Below are 14,557 nucleotides of genomic sequence, written 5' to 3'. Positions count from 1 at the left end.
AAATGTACTGTAAAGTTCAGTTATTTTCTAAGTCCACTGCTCTTACTAGACGAACATGTGAGGTCATCGAATCTGTGCGCACGTTTCTCTGTTGTTATTAAAACGACCCATTGCTTCATTCTCTTGGCATTTGGCATTTGGCATCTCTTTATAAGCAGTTCCTGTGGGTGCGATATAAAATGGCAATAGAGTTTGCCTCTCTGCAATAGTCCCAGTAGTATTTGCAGTAGTAAATGGTGAAGATCGTAGTGGAATTTCGAAGAGGGAAAGTTTTGGGCTCCTCTTACCAAAAAGAAAATGTGTACCTCTTTGGTAGCAGTTTATAGTTGTTTCGAATAATTTGCTGCTCGATCCTAGGAAGTTGGATTTTCAGGTTATGGTGATAATTTGTCTCTCTAAATGTCAGTAAACAGTTTTTATGTCATCTGGATATAATCTCTTATTAGCTTATAATTTGAAGAGTATGGGGATTCATCCTGTTTTGGTGCATTAATAAACAAGGCCTTTTAAGTAATGGTGCCGTTTTACCAAAAAGAAAGAGGGAGATGGGATAAAAAAGAACATGAAAAGTCCCATTTTCGATGAAGGGCCGGTTTGTGTTTATTGTTTTAAACTTGTTAGCACGCTACCATCTCGTGCTTTGACATCCAGAGAGTTTAGTTTTCAAACGGCTGCTATCTCTCACCGGTGCAACACGCACAGTAGTGAATCAGAACTTGCATTACAAACTCATAAAATTTACTAAAAATAAATTAATTTTATGTTTTAAAATTATCTCTCATCGAGAGAGAAAACTCGATCTCTCTCCAATATTCAAAAAAAAAAAAAATCATAGAAAAATCATCTGAAACATCCATAAAATTTTATAAAAACAAAAATTATTTAGATATGTTTAAGTTATCTAAATATATTAAAGATATCTGAATATATTAGAAATCATGACATATAGAAAAATAAGTAGTGTTCTTTTCATAAATATTTCTCTCTACATACGTAGAAAAAAAAATTCAAAATAAAATTTAGAAGTCTTTTTAGTTATTTTTCTTAAAAAAAATAGACTGAGGCATTGCATGATGGTGCCATATAATCGATGTCAATATTTTTAATACATATATTAGCCATTTAGAGACCACACACAAGAAAATCATAGAAAAATCATCTGAAATATCCATAATTTCTTTTGAAAAATAATGGTATCAAGATATGTTAAAATTATTTAAATATATTCAATATATCTAAATATATTAGAAATCATCATGCATAAGAATATGCTAGAGATATTTTAAAATGTTAGATATCATTGTATATAGAAAAAAAAGGAAGCCACGTTCAAAGATATCTAAATATATTTGAAATTAAAAAAAATTAAATATAAAATTATTTTAGAAAGCTGTTAACTAATTTCATGTATGTACAAAAAAATTTTAAAACAAATTGATATAATTGTGAACTTGAGAAAGACCTTTTTTGATTATTTTAGAAAATAAAATCTCTCACGGGTATTCCCTCCATGTTTGTAGACGAAAATAATTCGAGAAAAAAATTGAAATAATTTTTTTTGGATTTCTTCGTAATTATTTTAGAAAAATATCAAATTTAGTTTATTTTAGAAAAAATATTGGCCATGTACATGTCATGCACCAAAAAAAAAATAATTTTAGAAAGCTGTTGTGTAATTTAAAAAATTAAAATAAATTTGAATCTGTATGTGTATTCAAATGGGAAAGAAAAAAATCAACTTTTTTTCTTCCAAAATTCCGAAAATTTAGAGGGAAGGCCTTCGGAAAACCGCGCATCGCGCGGGTATCATTGGATTACATTAATTGAAGCACGGGTTGACCGTTTCCCAGGCAAAACGTCCGTGGAGTCGCAAGAAAGGCAGCATCTCTCTCTCCGCCTCTCGGAAACCCGGCTTCCCCCTCCAAGACGAAGCAAGGATGCCGTCCAAATCCAAGTCATCGAAGCGCCATCCCTCCTCCGACCCTGCCGAACCCAAATCCCACCCAAATCCAGCATCCTCGAATCCAATCGAAGATCCGCCCGCCCCGGCTCCCGGCAAAAACCCTAACCCTAAATCCTTCAAACCCCACAAGACCTCCTCCCCCACCCCGGCCCTCCCCAAAGCCCCCTCCAAATCTTCCGACCCCATGACGCCCGACGACCCCGCGGCCGCCTCCCCCTCCCGCAAGAGCGACCGCAAGCGCAAGGCCCGCGACTATTCCGACGATGTGCCCCCCGCCGCCAAGAGCCCCCAGGCTGGCCAGCGCCGCCTCGCCGACGAGAACGCCGTTGCCCTTCTCCGTGCCGCCATCGACTTCCGCTCCCGCACCGGATCCATTCCGCTCCCCGCCAACATGTCTGCCTTCTACGACTCCGTCAAGGCCTCCCTCCCCACCCCACTCACCAAGGAGCAGGTCTGCAACAAGCTCCGCCACCTCCGCCAGAAGTTCCAGAAGGCCGGCCCCTCGGGATCCGGCCCCAACGACGGCCTCGTCCACGAGCTCTGCATCGAACTTTGGGCCGCTGAGGATAACAAGGATGTTACCAAGGATCAAAAGAAAGACAAGAAAGGCACCCTGGTGGTGGCCGTCGAGAATGGGGAGGCAGCAGACGAGGAGGAGGAGGAGCCGGAGGAAGAGGGGGACGGGGAGGAGCGCGTAGGTGGCGTCCCGGATTCCTTGCCGTATGTGAGAAGTGCGGTGGCAGAGCACTGGAAGGCGAACGGGCTGTGGGGTGTGTCGTGGGAGGTGGGCTTGAAGCGAATGGATTCCTCCAAGGCGAGAGCTTTGGAGGAGAAATGGAGGAGGCAGCTGGGCGACGAGATGAGGTTCCAGATGGATTGGTGCAAGACGAGCAGGGAGATTCTGGCGTTGCTGAATGATGCATACAAGGGTATGAGTACATGTGCTTTCTTTTGATGCATGAATTTAGTAGGTTTGGACAAATGTGGCTTTTTGGAGGTTTAATTGTCATTTTGTTTGAGTGGATTAGGTAGTGCTGATATGGTTAAACAAGATGGTTTATCATGTTTCCCCCTATGTTAGGTTGTTGATGCTGTTGATGTTACTCCAATTTAATTATGCGCTTGCAAATTATTCTCTCATGGTGACATACTCAGCTCTCTCTCTCTCTCTCTTCTTTTGTTGGGCGTAATGCTTTAATTCATATATGCTAAGAAATGTTCTTGCTGAGAGTAGTAGTAGAGAACTAGGTAGACAAGTTTTGATTCTGCTGTATGATTGGCCACATAGCTGTCTTCAAAGTTCTTGCTCATCTGGTTTTTGTTTGCTAATTGTTTAGTTATTGATGCAGTCAATATATTGGGTAAAAGATTTTGAATGTTATGTGCATTTTTTTTCATATATATTTCAGATATGGATTATACCCATGCAGGTTAAATGAGAATCTGTGTAAGGGGTTGTTTCAGAGTCTATTTACTAATGCATCCCTGGCCAGTACCTAGATTGGTATTAGTCAATGGTATAAACTTTCCCCTTATATGTATTCTTAGAGAATGCAGAACTTTCCCCTTGTATGTATTTTGGCGGGTATCCCCTTAGAGCAATAGTGTATTCTGGTAGATTCCATCATTTACTTTATTTTTCTTCCTCATTGAGCTTGAGTCTGTTATGTTATACCTGTCAGTAGTTTCGTTTGCATTAGATGTCAAGTGCATGCAACCTGCAAGCTACAGTTATGTTTTGGCGTTTGGCATTAAGGAACTGGAATTTGTTCTACCTTCTTTCGGTATCATTACCTAGTTGCGTTGTTTCCACTACTCACAACCCAAACCTTTGGTAGATTGCTCCACTTATCTTTGTTCTCTTTTTGAAACTTTTCTCTATCCTGTGTCAAACTTTTGAAACTTTATAGCCTGCATTCTTTGCGAAGTAGGTCAAATTAACCAGTTAAGATCTATAATTTTGGAATTTACTTGCATAACATTGTTGATGCTTGTAGAATGATACTCCAATTATACAGGAGAGAGGGAGAGACTTTGAGCATCCTTGCTGTGACCCTTCTCTTACGAGTCACCAGAACCTCTCCCACCTTGCATTTTTTGACACTACCTAGCATTCACACTAGAGTTGGTCTTTGCCCTCTCTCATCGGTGGCTGATCGTACCCTTTCAACCTCTTGCCACTCGATACTCTACAATTGCATGGAACCCACGGTCCTAATACTTTATCTGTCCTTGTCACTAGTCATTTCCAGCTTTGACTGATTGGTGCATGGTGGTGACTTTTGGAGGTCTAGAAACTTGGAAGTGATTGAGACATTGATCATAGGAGTTGTTCAGCAGATGCTAAGGTTTTCTGATCTTCATGTCATGGAATTATTTTTCTTTTTTTTTTTGTAATTCCAAGTAGCGCTATAGAAGAAATGGAAATTTCCGATTTTGATATGCCGACGCTAGATAGAAGCGTCGGTAATTTGGTTGGCACGCCAAAATTTGCCGACGCTACCAAAAAACGTCGGGATATTAAGGGCTATGTCGACTCTTTTTGTTAAGCGTCGCCGGAAACCCATAATTATCAACACTTATAAGCGTCGGAAGCCCATAATTATCGACGCTTATAAGCGTCGTCGGAAGCCAATACAAGATGACGCTTATAAGCATCGTCGGGCTCTATATATACCCCAATCCCCCGACCGACCCTCTCCATCTCGGCCCCAAATCGCTTTTGGCCCCATTGTCTTAGCCCCAAATCCCTTCTGCCCTTAATCGATCTCCGCCGATCGAGCACCGCCTCCGCCTCTCTTCGTGCCAGTCTCCTCCCCCTCCCCCTTTCCACCGGCCTCCTCTTCTTTGCCAACTTCCTCCTATTCTCCTCCTCATGGCTGCCTATACCCATCGCCAATCCGCGGTGTTCCTCAAAGCTCCAGCCGACCGCCCTTCTCTAGTCGACTGCCCTCCTCCAATTGCGGATCTCAGCCATCCTACCTCCAGGTGATTTTCTATTTTCAGATTATTCTCCTTTCGAGCTGTTGCTTGATGCCCTAAAATACTGTTCTCTTAAGATTAGTGAAAATCCAATAAGAATGCATACTAGGTTCAATTGCCAGATTGGAGGTTATTTCTTGTTGAGTTCTACAAAAGGGTTGAAAAGATAGTATGTTGCCAAAAGCTATTATGGTACTAGGTGTCCCCTTCAAGTGTTTTCGGCTTGATCAACTCAGGGGTTGTTATACGCATAGTCGCTGCAATAGAAACAGTATTACACATAAGCAGAAAATACAACCAGTAAAATTACCCAAAGGAGTGTAGGAATAGATGGGTGGGGGATGGTAAAAAACATATTTGGTTTCAAACAGGGTTTACATTGCATTGCCGGACATATCAATCAGAAGTCATGAAGCAAATTACTTCATAAACTATTTTATATGGCCCACTACGACGGTGTTAAATATATTTAGTAACCTAAGGAGGGGCTGGAGGGGCTAAACTTAACATATTTGGCCCCCCTTGTACCTCATCTCCCTTAAAGGATCCTTTCCGCCGTTCTCCAAGAAAGAAACCCTAGGTCAACCCATAATATTTATGAAAATAATATGGGTTCATGTATGGTATGCTGTACCGGTCGGTACCGGGCGTACCGGACTCGTACCGATGGGTACCGGTATCGGTACGTCAATGTCGGTACGTCTGGCGTACTGCGTACCGTACCGTACCGATACTCGGTACGCTTATAGTAGTGCGGCACCGATACGGGGTTCGGTAGCGGTACGGTGAATTTTGGTTTCATGAATGTAATTGGCTGGCAGGATCTAGAGTTTGTGTCCTTTATTCATGAAAATAATACTTAATATTAGTTCATGAAGGCACACAGTATGTTTACACTGTTCACCATTATGGAGGCAAGTTTTGATTAAGCATCAAATGGTTTAACCTATGTAGATCTCACCCAAATTATGTTATCCATTATGACAATATTAGCATTTTGTTATATTGGTTTTACTTTTTCTATATATGTTGATTTTGCTAGATTGGTTCAGACAACTTGATATATAGAACTGCAACTGTTAACAACTTGGTGAATTTATATATTCATGTTCCTCGATTTTCTCACTTAATGTCTAATTTCGTTTATCTTTTGTAGATAAGTTGCAATTCAATCATTATTCTAATATAATGAATAAAAGTTGGATAAAAAAGTCGAGATCCAACAAAAAAATATTTCAATGAAGTTCAGAATTTTATTAAATATGCTTTTGAGAAATCAAATATGAACGGAAAGATTTTATGTCCATGTCGAAAATGTGTAAATCGTTTTCTCACACTTTAAAAACTGTTGAAGAACATTTGGGGTGGAATGGTTTTTTACAGGATTATACTGAATGGGTATTTCATAGAGAGTCTATATTGCCGTCTTCATATAATCAACCCTCCTATATAGAACACACTTCTAGTTTTGGATCCAGTAACATGGAAAGAAATTCTGTAGGAGAAGATAATATAAGAGGTGATATAAGAGGCTTACTCAAAGATGCTCTTAGACATGGCATTAGAGATTTAACAGATTTCAGTGAAGGACAAAAAGCAGTTGCAATAGGTGATGGGCGTATATATACTGATTCTATGCATGTTGAGGTATCATAACTCGGTATCATTCATTTAATGATGACATAGCTCGGTATCATAACTTGGTGAAAGATTGTGATCAAGAACTATATTCGGGTTGTAAGAATATTTTTGAAGATTTCTTTTCTTATGCATTTATTTCATTTGAAATATTTGAATGGGTGGTTTAACAAGTCTTTCACTATACTACTTCAATTATTAAAGGATGCATTTTGCCACTAAAGTGGTAGCTCAGTGGAACAGGGCCTTACTTCCAACCAAGTGGTTCCGAGTTCGAAACACACGGGTGTCGATTAAATTGTGGAGATCGGATGCTCCCTGCTCGGACATGGGGTTTGGAAGGGCTACTGGTCCGCTGGTAGCCTCGGTGGTGCAAGGTGTGACATATTCACACGGCGGGTTCGTGTCGGAGCCCAGAGGGGTATCTGAGCTGGGCCCACGGATGGGAAGGGTATGAGTAAAATCAGCCTGGGTGCCCAACACACGGTCATTTCTGCCTGCATCAAACATTTTCCTGGCGGGGTGGGGGCCAGGAGTATAAGCGTTGTCAAAAGTCAATTCCAAATAAAATCGGAGCGGCAAGTTACGGACTAAGACGACGCGTATAAGCGTCGTCAAAAGTCAATTCCAAATAAAACCAGCGCGGCCGCCCCGCTTCCTCCTCATTCGATCGGCATTCTCGATCAAGCCCTAGCTACCCTTGTCCTCTCCAATGCCGAGACCGAGCGACGTCCGACGTCGAGCTCCTCTCCTCCTCCATCCTCTTCAGTGCTGAGCGATCGTGCGTCTGCAACCTCCTCTCCTCCTCCCTCCTCTGCGGCACCGACTGGGAGAGCCTTGGAGGTATTATTGTTCTTTCCCTTTTTCGATTCTCTTGTTTTTGTTCGGTTTGATCAGATTCTTGGCATGTTTGATTGAATCCCTCTTGTGTTTGATCATTTGGGAAGAAACCTTTTGTTGGATTTTTGTTTTTGTGGATCTGTAGAAGGTATTAGATTAGGATTTTTACGGTTTTTACTGATGGCTAGCCAGCAAGCAACCTCCATAATTAGAAGAAACCTCCTGTATGAAGATTTGATTCATTTTCATACAGGAGATGGCTAGCCAAGGATTTTGGTATATGCTTTTTGCCTGATATTTATGTATTGAACCTCAAGACAAGAAACTTAATTTTATTCTAGGGCATCATTGAGATGGAGTTTATGTTATGGATTTTATAGCTTCTTTGACCCAACACATTTAAGAATGATTAAACAGAAGCAAAAATCACTTAAAAAGGAGTAAATTCTGCACACCGTATGGTTAGCTTGAACTGTTAATTAATGTCATTTTCATGAATTTTCACAATAGACTTCATGTTGTATTTGCAGTGGAACTATATCCATTTAACCCAATTTTTTAGTTCAATTTTTCAAGGTGAAAAAATACTGATCCCCTAATCATCCATACATAATCATTGAAAATAATCCCTGACTGAAACATCAGACAAAACATCTGAAGAGCTGGGCCAGCGAGACAGTATTTGCTTATTAGTTCTTGAACGATCCACTTGCTTTTCACTGGCCACATGATTCTGTAAATACTTTAGGTTACAAAAGAACAGAGAACCAAGTCTGACCAGTCTGATATTTTCTGATTTACTTACTAATTATTGACAACAAATTTGAGGAAAAATCTTGGATCAAACAAATTTGTTAGGGTATGTAATGGATCTAAGAGCTTGTGAACAGCTCAAATCTAGTCATGATCTAAGTGTGAATCTTTTCTAGGCAAACTAAAGCTTGATCTTAGGTTTTAGGCTTGAAATGAGCTTTAAGCCGAGCCTCAACAACTGGCTTGTTAGTGCTCTCCATCTTATTTATGCCTTAGATGGTAGCTCCAATGCAAAATCGAACATGTTGTCTCGCTTTTGAGCCAGCATAGTTATTTTTATACCATAAGTATGTATTGGTGATGCATACTTTAATTTTGTTTATTATTATTTTTATATTATTTGCAGTTTAATCAATATTTTAATAGAATGGACAAAAGTTGGATAAATAAGTCGAGATCCAGTGCCGAATATTTGAATGAAGTTCAGAATTTCGTTAAATTTGCTTTTGAAAAATCTGAAATGAATGGAAATATTTTTTGTCCATATTAAAAATGTCAATTGTTTTGCTATCGCTTTAAAAACTGTTGAAGAACATTTGGCATGGAATGGTTTTCTGAAGGATTATACAGAATGGATATTTCATGGAGAGTCTAAATTGTCGTCTTCATCTAACCAACTCTTAATTATGGAACACATTGCTAATGTTGGATCTAGTAACACGGACAGAAATTCTGTTGTAGAAGATGATATGAGGGGCTTACTCAGAGATGCTCTTGAACATAATGTTAGAAATTTAACAAATTTCAGTGGAGAGCAAGAAGGAGCTCCAATAGGTGATGAGCATAAGTTTACTGAATATATACATGTTGAGGAACCTATAGACTCTGAAGATAACACAACTCGGTATCATAACTTGCTGAAAGATTGTGATAAAAAACTATATCCGGGTTGTAAGAATTTTACTAAGAATTCTTTTCTGGTGCATTTATTTCATTTGAAATATTTGAATGGATGGTCTAGCAAGTCTTTTACTATGCTTCAATTATTAAAGGATGCATTTTTAGAAGGTGTTATTTTGCCATCATCTTCTTATGAAGCCAAAAAACTAATAAAAGAATTGAATCTTGGATATGAGAAGATACACAGTTGTTCAAATGATTGTATTTTATACTGTGGTGAAAATATTAACGAAGATTCGTGCCGAACATGTGGATCTTCACGATGGAATAAACAAAATGAAAACGAGCATGATTTGTCGAATGCAGTGGATGTTGAAACTTTAAAGTAGTATTATTTCGATACGATTAGGTGGATATAAACTCATATAGAGATCTGAGGCAAGATATAAATACCTTCACACTAGTAAATTTTTCAAGGTTGATACATACTGGTGTGCTATTGAAAGATGACCCATTCGTTTTTTCATCTCAAGCTCAACAAGTGTTCTTTGTGCAAGACTCGAAAGATAAAGATTGGTCTGTTGTTATTAAGACTAAACCTAGGGACTTGTATGATATGGAAAAAGGGTTAGAAGAGCAGGATGATGAGACTTATACTCAGTGTATGCCTTTTAATGTTGCGCCAATTGATGAACTGAATTCTACTAGTTTGGTTAGGACGGATGTTGAATGGGACAATATAGTTTCTTAATAGTAAGAAAAACATTACTTCTATACATTAAATTAATTAGCAATTCTTAAATTATTTTTATACTTTTATTATTTAACTAATATTGATTCTTTTTTGTGCGTACTAGGTTATAATATGCCGCGAGGAAAACGTTTCAGAGATATCGAGTTTCAGCACACATCCGTGGGATCTACTTCTGATCATTTCCTGCGGTCCCAGCAGAACGACGAGCCCCAGCAGCCCGACGAGCTCCAGCAGTACGAGTCCCATACTCAGCATGAGTCCCAGTCTGAGCACGCGCAACCTGCAGATTGTCCAGACACGGATGACGTGGACATCCAGGGTAATTTGATTTATAGTTTATATATTAATTTCTCTTACAATCTAATTATTTTAAATCATTTGCCTTTAATGGACTTCTTATTTTATAGATGGACTGGGGAGAGTGAGGAGAATACGAGGGCCCACTCGAGCACTGGACGTGTGGACCCTATATGAGGATGAGAAGTTCGTCGTTCATTGCAACGAACTGGGGCAGCCCATCAAGAAGGCTGCAAGCATTTTATCGACTTTTCTAGAATCGGTTGCGCGGAAGGGTCAGTTGTGTCCGCTCAATTATACAAAATGGAATGAAATGCTTTCTTCGTATAAGGTTGAGCTTCTTAGAGTTATTGAGGTAAATAATTGATTTTGCTTACTATCACAATTTAATTTTTTGATTTAACATTGTTATAACATTTTTGATTTTGGTGTAGAAAAAGTTTGTCCTTCCTGCAAATAGCCATGATTGGGTGCTGAAGTCCGTCAATCGCAAATGGAAAGAATATAAGGAAAAGCTAAAGGCGGACTGGAAGCACGAGGGCATGACTGAAGAGGAGGTGGCCCGTGTTTGTCCTCCAGATGTAATCTCTCATCAGTGGAGGGGGCTTGTCCACTACTGGTTTTCTGAGAAAGCTCAGGTTGTGTATATTTTTTCAATACCTTAGATTGTATTTACTATTATTATAGATTAGAAATTTATACATTGTATATATATTACATTTTTTACTATTTTTTGGGGAAGACATATTCCAACATTGGTAGAGCTGCTCGAGCATCGCAGACTGTTCCTCACACTTCAGGCAGAATATTCCAACATATTCTATCATATAGCATGTATACTTTTGAAATATACTTTTTGTTGTAGATGGATGATAATGAGAGGGAGCCTGGTAAGGTGGAGTTTGATAAGATGACTCATACCCACCGAGATGGCAGTTTTGTTCGGGAGGAGTCAAAAGATATTGTTGTATGTATTTATCTTTGACTTGTGCAACGATTTTTTTTTGTTCTATTATTGGCATATATTAATTTGACCTTTTCTTTTGAGAGAGATAGGACAGGGCAACAAATCTTATTTCAGAGCGTGTCGGGGAGTTATCATCCGACGCGACCAATTATATCGAAGCTCAAGTGCTCGCTAAATTGATGGGTTCAGAGCGTTATGGTCAAGTGAGGGGTTACAGCGTTGGAGTTACTCCCACTCAGTTGTCTGCAGTGGGCATGTATACAAGAAATGCCAGAGAAGATAGTAATACTGCAGAATTTCGTCATCTTCAAGCAACTATTGAAGAGCTGAAGCAGAACCAAAAAAATTTGCAGTCTCAGCTTGCGAATATTTTATCTTTGTTACAACGATTTCTCCCTTCTCAGGTAAATAACTATATATATTTGAATACTTTACATATTATCAATTATAATGTATGAGTTAATGTATCACATTATTCCTAACTTCTAAGGTTTTTTTTTTTTTTTAAGATTCCTAATACTTCAAACGCTCCTAGAGATAATGATAATGGAGCTGAATCCTGTCCCTGATACCTTCTAGACTGTTTTTTATGGAGTTTGATATGTATATATTTCTTATATTTTTCAAAGTACATTGTAATTCAAAACTTATTATGTAAATTTAATTAGATATGACAATATAAATATTTCGAATGATCTGAATGTTTGTGTCAAGGTAAATGTAATATAGATTCATATTGTTATAATGTGTGTTTTATGATATGCATTTATATTTTTAATTTTTTTAAAAAAAATTACAAATTCCGATGTTTTTAAGCGTCAGTAAAAAAGCGTCGTGGCACATGCCCTGCACGCCTACGCCGACGCTTTAAAGCGTCGGTAAAAATTAGGGTTATGCCGACGCTTTCATTAGCGTCGGCAAAAATAGGGATTTGCTGACGCTTTTAAGCGTTGGCGAAAAGCATGAGGGTATCCGTTTGGTATTCGCCGACGCTTTATAAGCGTCGGCAAATCTCTGTTTTTGCCGGCGCTTTCATGTAGCGTCGGCAAAAACTTTTCCCACTCCGGTATCGCCGACGTTTTTGCGACGCTTTGATTAGCATCGTCGGAATTTTAGCCGGTGCTTATAAGCGTCGGTAAAGGTTATAAAAAGCACCGAAAAAGATGAGTTTTCTGTAGTGCTATTCCGAAATCGATAGCCTGACTCGATAACCTGACCTAAAATGGACAATTGAAAAGGTAGATCAAGAAGAGAGGATTTTAATGGAGAGCAAGGCAGTGGTGTGGTGGCAGTCTTGACGCCTGATTCAGGACAGTGTTTCAAGGGGCCGTACTGCTTGGTTGCTTCTTGCCTGCAGGCCCTCCCCATCTTAAGACGTATGACGACCTTAAGAAGCACCATCACTAATTTGCCCTCCTATTATGCAGAGGTTACTGCTTTAGGTATTTCCCATGTTTTAGATTTCTTTTTCTCTCTGTTCTGTGGGAATAAATACATACTGGCATCCATTTAGATGTGGAACTTTTTCAGTAATTTTACCTTGGTTTCCTGATTAGAACTGTGTTTATTTGAAGCTTGTTTGCTGATGTCTTGTGTGCAGCTGTTTGTCTGTCTTGTATGCAACTGATTACATTCTCACTAGCTGCCTTAAACTTTTGTTTTCGGAATTAGTTTGTGCCTTTCTTGCTGAAAATTTGTTGGGAAAAAACGTCTCTTCCTTTCCATGCATGCAACTGTACAATGACATTGGTTTGTAGCATGATACCTGTCAACATTTTATGTCTAAATTGCCAAAGGATATCTGATGTGCTTTGGAGATGGGCAGTCAGCTGAGTAAAGGCCATCTTTTTTGAGCCGTGCTGAATTTTCAGAGTGATCGTCACCCTTGTGTTAGATGTCGACTTTATAAGTGCTTCGGTGCACACGGTGGTGGCGGTATTACAATCTGGATTTTTTCCGGTATATGCTAACGAAGGGTATAATGAGAGCAAATCAAGATGCAGCAACAAATCTAATTTGCTTAAAGTATAAGGGCAACAGTAGTCAGTGGATGTGGTTATCTTTGGGCTTCTTGAACTCAAATTAACAGCTTCATGATCATTTGAAAAAAGTAAGGATCTAGCTTATCTGATGAGTTAAGTTCTAAATTAGCATTTCTTCTTCTTTGGTTTGCTTTCTGCCATGGTTAATTACAAGATGGTAAACTAAACTAGTAGCAGCCGATTTAGAACCCCGGGGAAGAACTACCAAGGAAACCACTTCATGAAATGTAAATATAACTGATGTAGTATATTTAACCTTTTTCATCACCATGATACAGGCAGTTCTTTCTTTTGATAGATGGCATCATCAAGATTTGAAGATGATCATATTCCAAGGAGGAGGTGATGAACATGTTATTTAATGTATTGTCGCATCGTTTAAGTTATACATCCTGCTTATCTTATAGGTCCCAATACTTGGGAATGCACTCGTCAATATCGAATGCAGAACTTTTGGGTTGCTAGCTAGAACGTATGACCGCCGAAACAGAACTCAATTCTTACTGGTTAGCCAAGTATTGCCTTAATATTTTATACAATCAACCTAATGTTAGCATTGATTCTTAAGAGCACTTTAATAGCATTGTTAGTCAAGAACTTTTGAATCCCCGGCAAAAAAGCACTATAAAATGTTTGAGTGATGCACCTATCATGTTAAATTTTGGTGACTCGCACCAAAAAAAAAGGGGCAAAGAATACATAAGATCAAATGAAAAGAAGATTCCCAAGATTCACAAGATAATTGAAGGCTAGCCGCCAAAATCAGGAAAGGACCGGAGGTGCTAGTTATATTGAAGTAGCCTTCACCATTAAGTAGCTGAAGAATAAAATAGTGTATGAGAGAGGTTGTTAGGTGATAGTGGTGACAAAAGAGCCATTAGCATGTGCTTTCACTTACTTGGCGATGTTGATCAAGCATTTCTCTTAGATACTTCGCAACTTTTTTTCAAGGGAAGAAGAATGGCAGGAGATGGTTTGGCTATCACATTGTAATTAATAATTGTGATGGATATCAAATAAATCATTTTCTTCTTTGGTAAATCTACCATGGGCTATAGTCATAGTGATCCTCCTATTCAACTACTTCAATCATTTCCGAACACCTCATATCATTTTCAAGGCGTATGATAGTTCGATTATCTATGGACGATTTCTCGCCCAATGCCCCTTAAAATGGGTTTCAAAGATACAAATGCGTCTCTCTCATTGTTCACATTCATATGCATTCATTCTCTGAAGAGCATAAGAATGCTCAGTTACCTCTTTAGTTTTTAAATGCAACCTTCCCTTTTTAAAATTAGATGTCGAATGCAGTTCAACAGAGAAGCCCTAGATTCTCATCGGCACTGACGGGATATTTGTTATACAAATGATGTGGTCTTTTGTCGACCAATTCCTTGGATTTATTTGCTGATTGAAAG

General features: G+C 38.9%; 1 protein-coding gene across 3 annotated transcripts; it reads left to right on the top strand.

The window, feature by feature from the left end:
• Positions 1-1,741: 1,741 nt before the first annotated feature.
• Positions 1,742-13,857, top strand: LOC103701824 (uncharacterized). 3 transcript variants are annotated; one of them, XM_008784014.5, is made up of 7 exons: positions 1,742-2,892; positions 9,934-10,149; positions 10,238-10,482; positions 10,562-10,765; positions 10,993-11,094; positions 11,184-11,498; positions 11,604-11,795. In XM_008784014.5, exons 1-7 carry the CDS (start codon positions 1,938-1,940, stop codon positions 11,661-11,663), a joined length of 2,097 nt encoding a protein of 698 aa, XP_008782236.3. In that variant the 5' UTR covers positions 1,742-1,937; the 3' UTR covers positions 11,664-11,795. The 3 variants fall into 3 exon arrangements, with proteins under 3 accessions (XP_008782236.3, XP_088565115.1, XP_038986014.2); XM_088708989.1 differs by lacking the exon at positions 11,604-11,795 and adding an exon at positions 12,333-13,857 and having other exon boundaries at positions 1,817-2,892; XM_039130086.2 differs by having other exon boundaries at positions 1,817-2,892; positions 10,238-10,458.
• Positions 13,858-14,557: the final 700 nt, after the last annotated feature.

Source organism: Phoenix dactylifera, chromosome 12 (genome assembly GCF_051530095.1).
Source record: "Phoenix dactylifera cultivar Ajwa chromosome 12, Ajwa_hap1_PhDact_Kaust_v1.1, whole genome shotgun sequence".
NCBI lineage: Eukaryota > Viridiplantae > Streptophyta > Magnoliopsida > Arecales > Arecaceae > Phoenix > Phoenix dactylifera.
This window is presented reverse-complemented; position numbering and strand designations above follow the sequence as displayed.

Coding starts and splice junctions, on each gene's coding strand:
- LOC103701824 (XM_088708989.1), top strand. CDS start 1,938: ATGCCGTCCAAATCCAAGTCATCGAAGCGCCATCCCTCCTCCGACCCT. Junction 2,893..9,933: donor GCTGAATGATGCATACAAGG/GTATGAGTACAT, acceptor TGTGCGTACTAG/GTTATAATATGCCGCGAGGA. Junction 10,766..10,992: donor GGTTTTCTGAGAAAGCTCAG/GTTGTGTATATT, acceptor TTTTTGTTGTAG/ATGGATGATAATGAGAGGGA.